We start from the raw sequence: 16,452 nt of genomic DNA on the forward strand, positions 1-16,452 counted from the left end.
GAACTTTTATTTCATGGCCATGTGATTGCAAGCTTATGTAATTAAAAAAAAAATAATAATGATGTATACCCTGAGTTGTATAACTCATTGTTACTGCAAATATTAACAAAATACATATAACTTATTTGTAGATTTATAATTGATGCAGAGCTTGGTGTTATCAGCTTAATCCAATCAATAGATTATGAGCTCAGTCTAAGGTATCAACTCACAGTACGAGCCGAAGATGGTGGTAATCCGGCCGAAGCGGACAACACACGAGTTATCATTAATGTGATTGACGTCAATGATAATCCACCAGTATTCAAAGACAGTGAATACTTTGCTACTATTGAGGAAAATACGGTTTATTTAAATAAATCTATAGTCAGAATAAGAGTAAGCGAATTAATTATGTTAATTTATAAACAAAAATAATGTATTCTATAGTACTGGCCAAATATGATTGGTTATGACAGAACATCAGAGAATATTTGCCAGATGTTAGGAAGATAAATATTTTCCATGCATGAGAACACAGATGCTTGTATTCTGTAATAACTTTATTACATGTCTCTCAGATGATAAATATGAATTCTAGTCTCTAAAACAATCACTAAAAACCGGTTAACAAAATCCAGCTAAACTTTTGCAAGTGCCACCATCTTGAAACTAACGCTCTCTGCGTAGCAACTTTATGTACATGCTTCATTGAAAATACCCTAGATGTTCCTATCCTTAATATCAAGTCTAAGTGAAGGCCTTAAATAAAATCTGAATGAATTTGTATGTATATTAGTATAATCATATCTGGTATTAATTACTTTACTTTACATGCACCCCAACGATATCTCTCTCAAGGGTGCTATATAATTAAACTATAATGGAGACACACCAACCAATAATGGATGAAATCGTTTTGGATCACATATGTGCTAGTGCTTGCAAGTGCAATTCTGAAAATTTTTTTTTGTTTTATGATTATAATATATTAGCTGTAACTATCAATCTTTTTTCTGTGATTTTCTGTGTGTCATGCATCATAAACTACGTTTCCCATCACGTGACTGATTTCGACAAAATAGCGGCTATCCAACCATTAGTTTTCACATCACATTTCATGTGACAGCCTTGTGTAGTGACCACTTTGCCGGTGTAATTGTTTCTAAAACAAAATTTAAATAAGATTTGGTCATCTTCATGTAGTTATATTTAAACAAAAAAATGTTTTAAATCATCATAGCTATTGCCACTTTAATCATCTGTAATTTACATTTACATGTATTGCACTGTAATTATATATTTACTATAGTGCATACTGGAATGAAAAAATTAAACTGCACGCACCAAAATAAAAAACAATGGTTCATCCCTAAAATTTATGTTCTCGTACACCAGCTGACTAGTCACACTTATTTTTACCTTGAGAAATTTAGAATCTTTGAAACATCTTAATAAATTTATTTTATCAAGTTATTAGCAGTGTTGCTCTATATCAACACATTAGTATTGTAATTCATTACATTATGTGTTTTCGCTTTCCAGGCCACAGACAGAGACTCTGCCCCATATAACCAAATAACCTACCATATTCTGGATGCTCCGAGCGAGGACCAGTTCAGCGTGACAACCGATGGTGTAAATGGTTTTGTCTTCGTTAATACACCTGTTGATTATGAAGAGCTAATTGATGGCGGATTAACTTTAACACTGTCAGCAGAAGATCTGGATGGTCTAAGTGATGTTGCAGTACTTTATATTGAAGTCTTAGTAAGTAATCTTTTCTTAAAATCTTTTGATGTCATATTTTGAATTTTTTTTTCGGTGTTTGTTGATAATTTCTTAGACCAAATGAATATAAATGTCCATCTAGAGATATTAGTAAAATTTGTTAATTTCAGACAAACAGGACTCAAGTATCTATTACCTGCAGGAAAAAAATCTGTGAATGCTAGACAACAAAAGTTAACTTCCATGGTTAAAATAACCATTGTTTTTATGTCCGCTTGATTGTACTATTTGAAAAAAATAAATACCAAATTTCATTTAATTTTCAATTTTATTAATACAGCCCCACATATACAAAGAGGCTGCCATTTTCCCCTCAAACTCTGTTCCAATTTGAGAGAGAATTTTTATTGCATGAAGAGAGAATCTTGAGAAATTGTTTGTATACAACTGCATGTACCGGTAATATGAAAATTATTTTCATTACAGGAGGATTCACTTTTTAATATTTTCCTTTCGCGTCTGTGTGATAGGAACTGGTTAGTCTCACTAGGAGATAAAATTGATGTTGTACATAGCAGTTATTATTAAAATATACATGTATATGTTCCTGTTTCATAAAAATAATCTATTGGGTTTGTTGTCAGAGCATGACTTAAAGTTAGTCACCATGAAATATTTATTATTTATTCCAGGATAAAAATGACCACGGTCCAGAGTTTACTCATCAGACTTATAACGTGTCTGTCTTTGAAGATATCCAAACTAGTGATACAGTAACCACGGTGACTGCTATTGATGGAGACATGTCAAGTGCTGTGGGCACGGAGTCTATAGTATACTCGGTATCACAGCCAGGTGTGTTTCGAATCAACCCTGGAACTGGTGAAATTACAACAACAACATTCCTTGACAGAGATATGGGTGTGGATTCTTACATAGTGCAGGTAGTTACTGATTTTACTTGTGTCAGACATGAATGTATTTATCAAGTATTTTCAATGTAAACATTGCGATTATATTTCAAAATGTACCGACTAAATACGATATGTTATTGCATTGTGGGATATGTTTGATAGAGAACAGCTATATTTAAGTGTTGCCATGTTATGTTGATCTCCGATGTAAACTTTGATATTTTATTTAGGTACTAGCTGTAGATGGTGGTCATGGCAATGAACAAAAAACTGCTACATCAATGGTGTACATCACAATTCTTGATGTAAATGACAACAATCCTGTCTTTGAAAATGGTAAATATCTATTTTAAATTAAAATACTTCAGAAATATTCACAAGTGCTTTTTAAAAACTGCATTTCTACACTTTTTAAATCTGATAAATTTATTTACATTTACTTGTATTGACATATGCTTTGATGTTTGACCAAAACTGTCACTGAGGGCGCTATTTCACTACATAGTTCACTACACTCACATCAATCACATCAGCATACAAAGTGTTTTATTTCAAATGTTATATTCTGAATAGTTGCAGCTTCTGTCTTTTTAAATATGTTATATGACATGTTAAAACTGTCATTATTTAAAATTGGTTTTGTATACTTTTTCAGTAAGGCAAACTGTGTATATTGCTGAAGACCAGCCTATTGATACAGTTATTGGAAATGTTACTGCCAGTGACCTAGACTTTGGAATGAATGGTGATATCATCTATTCTTTCATTAGTGGAAACACCGATGTGAGTTTTGAATTAAAGTTGTTATTAAGAGAGAGAAGGATTCATGCTTGTATATTTATTTATAATCATGAAAACATTATATGATTGGTAGAAATATCAGTGGAGCAATACTGCCCTCAATCTGATCAAAATAAAATCTTATGTTTTTTTCTTTTTTTAATTTGTTGACTACATGTATTGACTCCCGTGTGCGAAGCACAAAAGGGAGTCTTTGCAGTTACCCTGTCTGTATGTCTGTATGTATGTATGTATGTCTGTATGTCTGTATGTCTGTATGTATGTATGTATGTATGTATGTATGTATGTATGTCACTTTTTTTGTTCAACCATTATCTCAAGAACCACTAATCAAATTTTGGTGAAACTTGGTACATAGATGCTCTGGGATAATGCGCAGAGTTGATTAGGTTTTGGTAAAAATCTATGAATATTAATTACCTAATTTGCATGATAATTAGCTGATTTTTAGCTGTTCCAAGACTGTTCCACTGATATCTGAAGAACCACTCATTGGATTTTGATGAAACTTGGCACATGGATGCTCTGAACTAGTGCGCAGATTTGATTAGTTTTGGGTAAAAATCTATGAATATTAATTATCTAATTTAAATGCTAATTATCTGATTTCAAGCTGTTCCATGACTGTTCCACTGATATTTGAAGAACCACTCAGTGGATTTTGATGAAACTTGGCACAGGGATGCTCTGAACCAATACGCAGATTTGATTAGTTTTGGGTAAAAATCTGTTAATATTATTAATTACCTAATTTACATAATGATTAATCAATTTTCGGCTTTTCCACTGATATCTCAAGTACTAATCATAACATTTCAATAAAACTTGGTACATAGATGTCACATGACACTGCACAGACCTGGTAGTGTTTAGGGTAATATCAGTACATATTAATTACCTAATTTGCATAATTAATTAATTTTCAGCTTTTGATATTTTGAGTAGTAATGATCACATTTCAATGAAACTTGGTACAGTTTTTGGGTAAATATTTGTGCATATTAATCACCTTATTAGCATAATTAGTTAATTTTCAGCTTTTCACCTGATATCTCAAGTACTAATCATCACATTTCAATGAGACTTGCGACATTTTCTAGGACTATGCAGAGACCTGATTAATTTTGGGATAAATAATTGTGCCTATTAATTACCTAATTTGCATAATTAGTTAATTTTTTGCTGTTCTATGGCTGTTGCACTGATGTCTACAAACCACTCATTGGATTTCAATGAAACTTTTAAAGAGTACCCATCACATTTCAATGAACCTAGGACTATACACCATATTAGTTTTTGGTAAATATGTATGCTTCTTAATCACTTAATTAACATAATTAATTAATACTGATATCTCAAGTATTGATCATCACATTTGAATAAAACTTGGTACATAAATGCTCTAGGACAATAGACAGCCTGATTAATTTTGGGTTAAAATCTGTTCATATTAACTCTCTCATTAGCATAATAATTAATATTTTTTGGGTTCTAATCACATTTCAATGAAACTTGGTACATTGTGCAGACCTTATTAGTTTTACACTTAAATCTGTTTATATCAGTTACCTGATTTACATAATTAGTTTTCAGCTATTCCATCAATATCTCAAGTACAAGTAATTTTTAATTAATTTTTAATGTGTCTTCAATACTCTCAGCACACAGGAGTTCTTTCTAAGCTTTCTTTGATTTATTTATTATTTTCTGATCACAAAAACAAAATATCTAACCAACTCAAATAAATTAATAAATAAATTAATAATAAATTAATATTTGACATAAAAATAGATCTATATAAGCTCAATCCAAAATCCAAATACCATGTTTATTATTTGAAACAGTTTGTACTCAAATAGTTGTCTTTACAAGTGAGCATTGATATAATGTAAACTGTTTAATTTTCACTGCTAATTTTAATGATTTAATAATTTTATAGTATTCGTAGAGACAAAATTTCAAGAAACTTTCACTGACTTTGTCAAAATTTTGTCTCTCGAAATTAAAATGTTTTACTGTGCATTTGTAAGTAATCGCAATACAACGCTTCATTTTTATTTGGTAGTGATCATGTGACCTTAAAACTTTCAGAAAGAGTGTATCTTGTTTTATTGCAAAAGATTTTCAAAAGCTCAGAAAAGATAATAATCTTCCCTAATACTCTTTTGTCATGATGCACTGTTACAAAATGGTTTGTGTTTGCATTACTAAGAATTGTTTTCTGTCTTTTCTAGGATGTATTTTCAATTGGTTTATTTGATGGGGAAATCTTGATAAAGAAAGAGCTGGATTATGATGATCTCTATCAAGTTTATATTCTGGAAATATTGGCTCATGATCAGGGGGTTCCTGTTGATCCAGCGTAAGTCAATCTCAATATATCTGATTATTTTTTCGAAACCTTATGTTTTTATATTTTGATTCCTGAAAATTATTCAAAAATATTTACAAAGTTATGTGTTTTATATCAAAGTAAACTTACAATACATGTACGCTAACATGTTGGATGTTTGTTTGTAGTACTGGTTCTGCTACCGCCACTGTTACTGTGAGTGTTATTGATGTCAATGACAATAGTCCAGTCTTTGAATACACTGTATACCAGTTTGCTGTTAGTGAAGTAAGTCTCTTAATCTGCCAAGACTAATTCTATGTATAACACTCACACAATAATTAAGACACTTGAATGTTTTATGAACTTTTAGATGACAGAACATGAATTGTTATGGTTGACTTACTGACTTAATTTTATTTTTGTAAGCTGAACCTAGTTAACACATCTTCTGCATGACTTTCTTTATTTTTCCATTAATTGATTTTAATAGGTGATGTGTTAAGATAGCAAGAAGGGAAATTTTCACTTTTTTTCTTGATTTTTCAAAAATTGGTCAATGTTGTAGAACCCCACAACACAACACCAATATTATTGCAATGATTTTCAGCTGTTATCAGTGCATTTATCTAAATATAGTTAATTCTGAAAACAGTAGAATTAAACATATTCATATGCACTTATTCTAATGTTTCTATTTGAACACCTTCCTTGTTTACATCAGATGACACATTGTCATAGTACATTACGCAAATCAAATCCAATACTGAACACAACTGATCACACAGCACCAATTCTCATACAAACAATTTCACTGTCATTAATTTGTCATTAAGTAATAATTCTTGACATGCAGTGAACAAAAGTAATAATAAAATTGTCAAGAGATTATCTCAAAGTATGGATTCAGGGTATAAGGGACTGCATCCATTGATGCTACACGTCAGTTTATACAATTCTTGTACTGCCTTCATGCATACCTACTTAGCGGAAACTGACATAATAACCTAATATAAATACTTGATCACACTTTTTTTGGGGTGCATAAGAAATACAAAAGATGTGGTGTGGTAGGACATTTGACATGTTTATTTTTGTACACTTAATCAAAATTAAGTTTTGAATAATTTATCTATTGTACTTGCAGGAAGCTGATCCAGGAATAACTATAGGCATGATAAGAGCAACTGACATGGATTCTACTACCAATGCATACATTGATTATAATATTACAGATGGTAACATAGATGGTTAGTTTATTTATAACAGTCTATGTTGTTTTCACAAGTTCAAATTTATATGAATGCATTACAGTTTCATGTTGAATTTCATGCAGGTTTTATGTAGGATTTGCGGGTATTTTGTGTGTATTTCATGCAGGTTTTATGTAGGATTTCATTGGGTTATTTTTCACATGCTTTCTGTGGGTTTCATACAGACTCCATATGGTATTCATGCAGATTTTGTGCAGGTTTTATGTGGGATTTGCGGATGTTTTGTGTGGATTTCATGGTTTTCCCCACATGCTTTATGTGGGTTTCATACAGACTCCATATGGTATTCATGCAGATTTTATGCAGGTTTTATGTGGGATTTGTGGATGTTTCGTGTGGATTTCATGGTTTTCCCCACATGCTTTCTGTGGGTTTCATACAGACTCCATATGGTATTCATGCAGATTTTATGCAGGTTTTATGTGGGATTTGCGGATGTTTTGTTTGGATTTCCTGGTTTTTCCCCACATGCTTTCTGTGGGTTTCATACAGACTCCATATAGTATTCATGCAGATTTCATGCAGGTTTTATTCAGGCGTCGTGCGAACTTCATCCAATCTTAATGTGGATTTCATGTGACTTTCATGAATGATTGTGTATCGGTAATATTCATGTGAATGCTACACATGATTCAAGCAAGTTCATGTGAAATGCACATTTCTTTAATGTGCACACTACTGGCTGTGTTCCATACGCATGCTCTATTTGACTTCACTACAATTTTCATGGAGTCCTATAATGGTTTTAATGTCCTGTTATATTGCAAGGGAAAACTGTTTTTGAAATAATTTCTTTCCGACATATAATTTCCAAAAATATTCCTCTTCTTGATTTTTTTTAGGTTCATTTAACATGAAGAGAGTAGGATCAGGAGAGATTATTTTAGAAAGACAACTAGATCGTGAAAATATTGACATGTATGGGTTAACAGTGATAGCAAGTGATAGAGGCATACCTAGACACAGTGCGGTGTGTTACGTTACAATCATAGTACGTGATGTCAACGACAATGACCCAATATGGATTGATGAGCCATATATGACAACGATATCAGAAGATGTTGATAATGGAACTTACGTCTTTCAGGTACAAAATATTTGATTTTTTTTATGATTGGAAAGGAAGGTGGCGATTTTATCATCAGTCCTTCACAAGACGTACATCGTGTCTGCAGCTGTTTCACTGCACAGATGTTGTGAAATGTTCATAAAGTACGGAAAAAATTACCATACTGTGAGAACAGTAGGGGGTATGATTAGAATAAAAACAGTTTTGTAATTATAATTTAATGCTGTCCAGATTTCTAGGACCTACGAAATTGGCTGTCAGATATTCAAACATTGTACTCCCATACTCTCCTATAAATCTAAGCTTTCAAATGATGTATAGGTTGCTATAGTAACATAACTTTCAGAGAATCACAGATACAGTTTTTACTTGTTTTCCCTCCATAGTGCTACCTTAATAATGTGAAGAAGGTTTTTTTTTACTTGTTTTTCTCCTAACACTTTCTGTAGGTTTCAGCCATAGATGCAGATATTGGTAGTAACCAGTTATTGGTATACGAGATCAATCCGTTCACTCCATACTTTAAAGTGGACAGCGCAAGTGGTGTGATAACAACAACAGATGTACCATTGGACAGAGAAATGAACACAGCTCAAGAAATCATTCTCACTGTGAAAGACAGTATGTATAACTTTGTAGACTAGATTCCTTATCAAGTTCACAAACTTGTATGTACTTTGTTTCAGTTATGATTTCCTTAATTTCCTTAATTGGCTGGCGGAGACACTGCAGTAGTAATGTGGAATCGGGGTGAATGTTTAAATATATCATTGTACAGCTTATAGATCAATGTTATGTTTTCCAAACACTTCAATAGACATAAAGTATCATTTCGGAGTCAAATCTAATGAAGATGTAATTTGTATATGTAAATGGTGCTAAATATGTAAATGCATCTAAATATAGTACAATAAATTGCGCCCTCTAGCGTCCAAATGTTGCTGTGCAGGCGAGTAAAACTACATAGTACATGGTGTTGCATAGTCATTTGCAAAAATCTAATTACCAGCGATGTTAAAAACAACATATATTTGCATTCGTTTACACCTCACAGTAGCAGGTTTCACTAAAGGGTCTTATTAGGTGTATTTACAAATTGAATTTTCTATGTATATTTAGGTGGAAGGCCGTTACGAAGAAGCAGCCATTCAGCTATTGTGCATGTGACAGTACTGGATATCAATGACAATGTTCCGGTATTTGAAGACACTCCATATATCGGAAGTGTTGTGGAAAATCAGCCAGCAGGGACCAGTGTAATCCAGGTAATTGAATTTGTTCATTTATCTCAGAGGGAAATAGTATTGATGCATACCATCTGATTTTGATAATATCTTCTTTTTTATTTTACGCTAGTATTTATCCAAAGCCCTAAGATCTGACCAAATTACATTTATTTCTTGATCACGATATCATTGATCACCATATCATTGATCACCAGTAGTGTGGAAAATTATGAGGATGCATCCAAAGCTTATTAAACTGATACCCCCCCCCCCCGGTAGTATTTTGTGCTGATTGATTTTTTTCGAGTAGACTTTAAATGTGAATAACACATAAATGAGGTGAAGCCAGTTGTCAGCTGAAATCAGCAAGTATATTTTGCGCTGCAAGGAAGAACATTGCGACCTTAGCTCTTTGGGGTTGAATAGTGTTGAGATACATGTGAAAATGATTTTTTCAGGATTATGCAAAGAACTCCAAATAAAACCAAGACCAAAGTTATTTTTTATACATATCTCACAATTGTATTTAAAGTTGAACAAAGAAGTGGCGAGTGCATATGTAGAGTGAATTGTGCAATATTAAATGGAATATAGCATGTTGTGACAGTTGTTTATTTAATAAATAAAATCAAAATTGTCAATTTACAGGTCTCTGCATCTGATTTGGATTTTGGAGAGAATGGAACCGTCTCTTACTTCATCGTATCGCTGGAACCAAATACAAACAATTTTGACATGAATTCATCAACTGGTCTTATCACACTGACACACCCATTAGACAGAGAATACATCCAAGCTTACAACATAACCATACAGGCAAGAGACGGAGGAATGGACCCCAATGTTGCCATAGCAACTGTTCAGATTGAAATAGAGGATGACAATGATCACAGTCCGTTGTTTACTGCAAACAGTTATGAGGTGTCTGTACTGGAAAACGCAACTAGAGGTACTTCACTCATTGTCCTCTCTGCCTCTGATGGAGATATAGGTAAGTGTTATCATTCTTATTAAAATAAGTTGCTTCGATTGGCTACTGCATGATCACATGATTTATTTAAATATTAATCTTTGCCAAGTGTATTGTTTTTGGTTGGTATCATAATGTCACAATCAGCTTGTGACAAAAAGTGCATAAAAACAAAAGAATGATCATATAAACATCTTAAATTGAAATATAGAATATATATTTAAATAAAGACAGAAGAATAGACAGAATTTTAAAGAAATTTTTTAAATGATGGATATTTGAAATTTGTACCAGATATCATCAAACATTGCCATACCTATGCATGTTATTGCATGACTACCGCCTTCGACCAATTGGGATTGATTATTCTGAATATTGTCCTCAGCCACAGCCAATAAGTGTTTTTACAATAATATTATCTTGCATAATAACCTAGGTTAAGAAAATTTCATTCCATATGCGAATGATCCCAGTAATTACTGTTGGTGCACAATTTAATTTTGTTTTTCTTCCAAGGACATATATTTCTAATTAAAATGATTTGGCTGTGGAAAATAAAAATGTACATATTATAGACTGAATATCAATTTGTCAATGTGAATGAAAAAATGTAGATATAAGTATGTGTATTGAGAAAAAAATATTATAGTGAGTGAGGATGAGGCGATTGTATGATGTCAATGTCATGACGATATATGTTAAATTGCAGGAACCAATGCAGATATCAATTACTTTATCACCCATGGCAACCAAGATGGCAAGTTCCAAATCCATTTTCAGTCAGGATTAGTACAAACCTCTGCGTTTTTGGACAGAGAGGTTGTTGAAGAATATAACTTGACCATTGAGGCGATTGACAATGGCGTGTATGCGAAGACAGGGACATGTTATGTCACTGTGAACGTACTGGACATCAATGATAACAGACCCATATTTACAGAGAGTAACTATGATGTTACTGTGATGGAAAATGTCACACAGGATTATACTATTGTCACTGTAAGTATTGTGTATGGAAGTGCCTCGACGTATTCAATAGGGGTTCTATACAAAAACATGTAAAATTCATATGTTAGCAAGATTTTCAAATGCATGCTGTGCAACCCACTGAGTTGTCGAATCGTACAAATTGTGAAAGTTGTGAAATCCGAAGTCCCTTATTTGTGATCATTGGAAAGACATCAAAATGTTCTATAAACGAATGATATTAAAGTATCGTGTATTTAAAATAGTTCTATTTATACTCTGATCGTTTTCATGTTCAAAATGTTGCAAAAATGTCAAAAATTTTGATAAAAAACTAGAAGCAATATCAAATTTTCTTTGTTTGGTCCAAAATTAAAGTCAAATTCAGTGAAAATTATTGAAAATGTGAATAAGTTACCCAAATTTAAGCGAAAAAAAATTTGGCACTCAAAGTGTTAAGCGATATTTATTTAATACTTCCAGGTACATGCTTTAGATGCTGACATTGGTGAGAACGCTAAGATCACTTACGCCATAATTGCCGGCAACACGCAAAACAGTTTTGTGATTGACAGTAACTATGGCGATATCAGAAGAAATGAACAACCACTTGACAGGGAAACTGAAGAGTCATATATATTAACTGTGGAAGCGTCTAATAATGATAGCAATATGTTCAGATCACAAGGTCAGTGGGATTCTATGGATTAAATTATTTTGGATAGAATTGAAGAGACGCTAAAATGAGTACTACAAACCAACGATATATACGATATAGAAATCGATGAGTCTTTTTTGTTGGAAATACATATTTCTGTTCAATCATGATTCATTAATATTCATAAACCATGATGAGTTTTTCAGAATCATGGATTGTTTGCCTATCCAGTCCTGTATATTTGTCTGGCTTCATACCCCCCCTCCCCACTCATACCCCCCCTCCCCACTCTTTATGTAAGAAGTAAGCCCCCCCCCCCCGCACTAATACTAAAAATTGCACCAACAACAGTAGCTGCTCACTAATGAGTCCCTGTTTTAAGTATTTAATAGTTTTAAAATGATACTGATAAAAATGAAATTATTTTTCAGCATATAACTTAAGTTAAAGATATTTTTATATTTAATAACTTTTTTTAATGTTTCTTTTATATAAAGTTCGTGTTAGCATGATGGTGTATGACGTGAACGATGAAAAACCAGTTTTCACCCAGTCAGTGTACTATAGACCTGATCTAAGCGAAAGTGCCGGTAAAGGAACGTCGGTCATACTTGTGTCTGCTGAAGATCCTGATCTGTCTGATGGTGGACGTGTCGTCTATAGCATCACCGCCGGCAATGATATGGATGAGTTTTCCATCGACAGTAGCACTGGGCTCATCACAACGGATGCAGCACTGGACTATGAGACCAAAAATAACTATAGTTTGGTTGTCATGGCAGTAGATCAGTCACCACCTTATCATTCAGGCACTGCCAGCGTTGTCGTAATCATCGTCAACATCAACGATGAGCCACCATCATTTAATCAAACAAGATATTATAGTACTGTCAAGGAAAATGTTGCGATTGGTACATCAGTTGTTAAGGTATTTTTAATGAACACTCTGTGGTTTTTTATGATGAAATGTGAGAAGTGAATGTTTAAAATAATTATCTATTGTGTCCTATAGGTGACTGCAGTAGAATATTATGATAATCAAAGTCCTATACAATATGAATTTGATACAAACACCTACCTGAAAACAATGGCATTGTTTAATATAATTCTCCATTGTGTCCTATAGGTGACTGCAGTAGAATATGACAATCAGAATCCTATACAATATGAATTTGATCCAAACACCAACCCGGAAGCCATGGCATTGTTTAATATAATTATCCATTGTGTCCTATAGGTGACTGCAGTAGAATATGACAATCAGAATCTTGTAACAAAGGCATTGTTTAATATAATTATCCATTGTGTCCTATAGGTGACTGCAGTAGAATATGACAATCAGAATCCCATACAATATGAATTTGATCCAAACACCAACCCGGAAGCCATGGCATTGTTTACTATAAACATTGATAATGTAAGCTTTTATTGTATTATAATTAGCATGAATGGTTGTTGTCTGTCTGTGCATCTGTTTGTCTGAGTTTGTCATGACATTGTCTCAGACTTGCTTTGTCTTGGAGTATTTTATGTGTTTGTTGATCGGACTCATAGATAGACCCAAGCTCAAATCATATCATTCCTGAAGTTAAGACACTGAAAAATGTTAGACCCTTTTTCCTGGATGACATTCATTTTCTAACGAATACAACTTTGGGGGGGACCCTAGGTTATGATCTGGTGCTTGTATTCGACCTGACCTCGTTCTGTAGCAAAATGAGTTATATAATATATGTACTTGACAGCACTTGCAATTTGCGTAACAGAGTGACATTCAAAGTTAAGAGTTGTCATCTGATACAAAAGTTTTGCTAGTTTTACCGGTAGTCGTCGTTTGGACAAAGTACGAAACAGGGACGTATGGATTGGCCATATCACAGTCAATGTATATCTCACATCTGTCAGTATAATACAAACAGGGACTATGTCATTGATAATGAATTGTTTGAAATGGTACAATTCATCTAATTTCATCCTGAGATATGAAGAATAACCACTTGCAGGGCTTGTACTAATTTCATGGCCAATATTTCTAAAAATGCTTTAGACTGATTGAAAATGTGCAAGTCATATTTAACTGTTATGAAGGGCATAAACATTCCATGATCTGAATTTTAAGCTCTGTACTGAGAGGCTCCTGCGAAATAAGCTTTCATTTAACCTTTCCCATGTCCTATTAATGCAATCTTTGATCATATTTCTTGGTCAAAATTAATTGTGTTTGGGCTGAGTTATTGATTTTTTTTTCAACAGGGACTGATCTCCACGATAAATGAGATTGACCGTGAAATAAGAGGTTTCTATACAATAACTGTACTTGCCAATGACGGTGGTACTGAGAAAGGATCCACAACAGTAAGTCAATGATTGTAATACAATGTAGTAGGAATATGAACTTGACAACATTAGTACATATCATACCAATATGGATTACAAACTTGTGACTATTGATTCACAGAATAAAAATTGAATTTTTGAATTATGACAAATTTATGAAAACTTAAATTGAATGCATAAAACTACACTTACTTTGAACAGTGTTTATTTGCGCATACAGAAATAGATCTATTAAATACTTTGTCAAAATATCAATGCAAAAATCAATATGGTTACATCAGAAAATTTTTAAACAATAACTGTAAAATTTATTTATTAAAATCCAGATAGAAAAAAATGATTCATGAGATTCATATATAGAAAAAAGTGTAGTGATACTAAAAAAAATGCATGGCAATAGGGCATCGATTAGTTTTATGCTTGAAAAAAATTACATCATCCACAATTCATCAAACAGTAATAGAGATGCATAATTTTGTTTCACATTGCAGGTTTGGATAACTGTTTTAGACAAGAATGACAATGCACCCATTTTTGACGTCTTCTCTGACATCAGCGTATCGGTTAAAGAAGAGATGTACACTCCTGTTGGCTCTATGATTGGTCGAGTTAAGGCAACAGACAGAGATGAAGGCATTAATGCCATGGTCAGTAACAATCATCATGATTTATTAATAATAATAATAATATTAAATTAATAACTAAGCTAGAAATGAATTCGTTTAGCTGTCTAGGTATTGTTTACATGTGCATATTCAGCTGTCTAGGTATTGTATATGCGTGCTTATGCCCCATATGTGTCAATTTGGTATCAATATTAAGGGGAATTTTGGATCAGTATCTTGTGCATTAATAAATATGATAAAATGCAGTCTTGGGTATGTTTTAACACTGTTTTGTTAATAGTTAATGGAGTTGGGAGGGCACCCAAATTTGATAAAATTGTGTGAGTATATTTTTTGAAAGGCTCAAAAGTAAACTGGTTGAGCCACACATAAATATCCTATGTTAACTCATTTGGTTCAACAATAATGATCATTTTGTTGTTGTAGTTGATGGCTTGACAAATTGTGTCAAAATACATACAGTCCATGATCTGATAGAATGTATAAACACATATATTCATCTTTATATCAGATGAATCACTGTTAATATGAGAACTTTAACTGTTTGAGCCAAGTCAATTTGAAGCACCAACCACAAAATAGTTTATAGTCTTTTCCATATAAAATGTTAAAAAAATTTAAATTTTTTTGACCAATGACTGAAGCATTGTCCCATTTTGTATGTTTGTTCCAAAATTAAGATTGAATTTGATGAAATTTAAAGAAAATGTGAACAAATTTACCCAAATTTGAGGAGGAATAAAATTTGCAGTGACAAGGCTTAACAACATTTGTTTTTTTTCATGTACTTTACTTGATCAATGATACATAGGGCTGACTCTCTGTAGAAAAGTCGCTAACTTGCCAAGTATGGGATGGAATACGTTACTCTGTCTTGTTACTTTGTTTTGTTCACTTTGGTGGCAACTTTCAAATCTGCATGTACTATGATGTGAACCTGTTACAATAATCATGCTTTGCTTTATGGGTATTATTTTTAGGTGAATTATGAAATTATAGATGGAGATGTTGACAATATGTTTAATATTACTACAAATACGGCTAATGAAGGCATTATAAAGAATATCCAACTGTTGGATAGAGAAGTCAAAGATACATACCGACTTATTGTAAGTAAATCAAATTCCTGCTGTCTGTAAGCTGGACGATTTATTGTACCATCTTTGTGTTTAGATTCATGTACAAAAATGTACTAAATCTTATTTATCCGCTAATTATGAATCATAATTAATGATTATGAATTAATTGACATAGCGAATTCTATCTTAGTACTGATCTATTAGTGATATTATTTCTGAACTATTGATTGATTCAGTGAATTTACTGGTAACATTTACAATATATTATTTGTTCATAGGTGTCTGCTTATGACAGCGGTGACGTACCACTGAACACCAGTATGATAGTTACTATTAAGATAGAAGACGTCAACGATAACATTCCTGTATTCAACATGTCCTATAGCTACATAGTTACTCTTTACGAGGTTTGTTTTCATTTAAAGTACCCCTCAACGTAGTTCATCCTCTTCATTTATCTCAAACATATGTTTGCGTGTTGATTTATTTA

General features: G+C 32.7%; 4 protein-coding genes across 4 annotated transcripts in view; all 4 read left to right on the top strand.

Moving 5' to 3' along the window:
- Positions 1-13: 13 nt before the first annotated feature.
- On the top strand, positions 14-7,016 carry LOC146730283 (cadherin-23-like). The gene is made up of 9 exons (XM_085493694.1): positions 14-21; positions 132-378; positions 1,525-1,749; positions 2,403-2,654; positions 2,855-2,960; positions 3,280-3,407; positions 5,660-5,787; positions 5,946-6,045; positions 6,905-7,016. Exons 1-9 carry the CDS (start codon positions 14-16, stop codon positions 7,010-7,012), a joined length of 1,302 nt encoding a protein of 433 aa, XP_085349820.1. The 3' UTR covers positions 7,013-7,016.
- An 868-nt stretch (positions 7,017-7,884) lies between these two features.
- Positions 7,885-10,391, top strand: LOC146730284 (cadherin-20-like). Its single transcript, XM_085493695.1, has 4 exons — positions 7,885-8,118; positions 8,550-8,721; positions 9,220-9,365; positions 9,975-10,391. Exons 1-4 carry the CDS (start codon positions 7,885-7,887, stop codon positions 10,338-10,340), a joined length of 918 nt encoding a protein of 305 aa, XP_085349821.1. The 3' UTR covers positions 10,341-10,391.
- Positions 10,392-10,753: 362 nt separating this feature from the next.
- LOC146730285 (cadherin-23-like) lies at positions 10,754-13,157 on the top strand. Its single transcript, XM_085493696.1, has 5 exons — positions 10,754-10,781; positions 11,006-11,295; positions 11,746-11,950; positions 12,418-12,848; positions 13,047-13,157. The coding sequence occupies exons 1-5, from the start codon at positions 10,754-10,756 to the stop codon at positions 13,155-13,157; spliced, it is 1,065 nt and encodes a 354-aa protein (XP_085349822.1).
- Positions 13,158-13,264: 107 nt separating this feature from the next.
- The window catches only part of LOC100376490 (cadherin-23), a 38,351-nt gene continuing 35,163 nt past the window's right edge, over positions 13,265-16,452 (top strand). The window contains exons 1-5 of the mRNA XM_085493560.1: positions 13,265-13,337; positions 14,174-14,275; positions 14,749-14,904; positions 15,864-15,992; positions 16,241-16,369. Coding sequence (XP_085349686.1) covers positions 13,308-13,337; positions 14,174-14,275; positions 14,749-14,904; positions 15,864-15,992; positions 16,241-16,369 — 546 coding nt within the window. The 5' untranslated portion in view covers positions 13,265-13,307. The remainder of the gene's footprint in view (positions 13,338-14,173; positions 14,276-14,748; positions 14,905-15,863; positions 15,993-16,240; positions 16,370-16,452) is intronic.

The sequence above is a fragment of the Saccoglossus kowalevskii genome, chromosome 19, assembly GCF_978046115.1.
Source record: "Saccoglossus kowalevskii chromosome 19, keSacKowa6.1, whole genome shotgun sequence".
Classification (NCBI taxonomy): domain Eukaryota; kingdom Metazoa; phylum Hemichordata; class Enteropneusta; family Harrimaniidae; genus Saccoglossus; species Saccoglossus kowalevskii.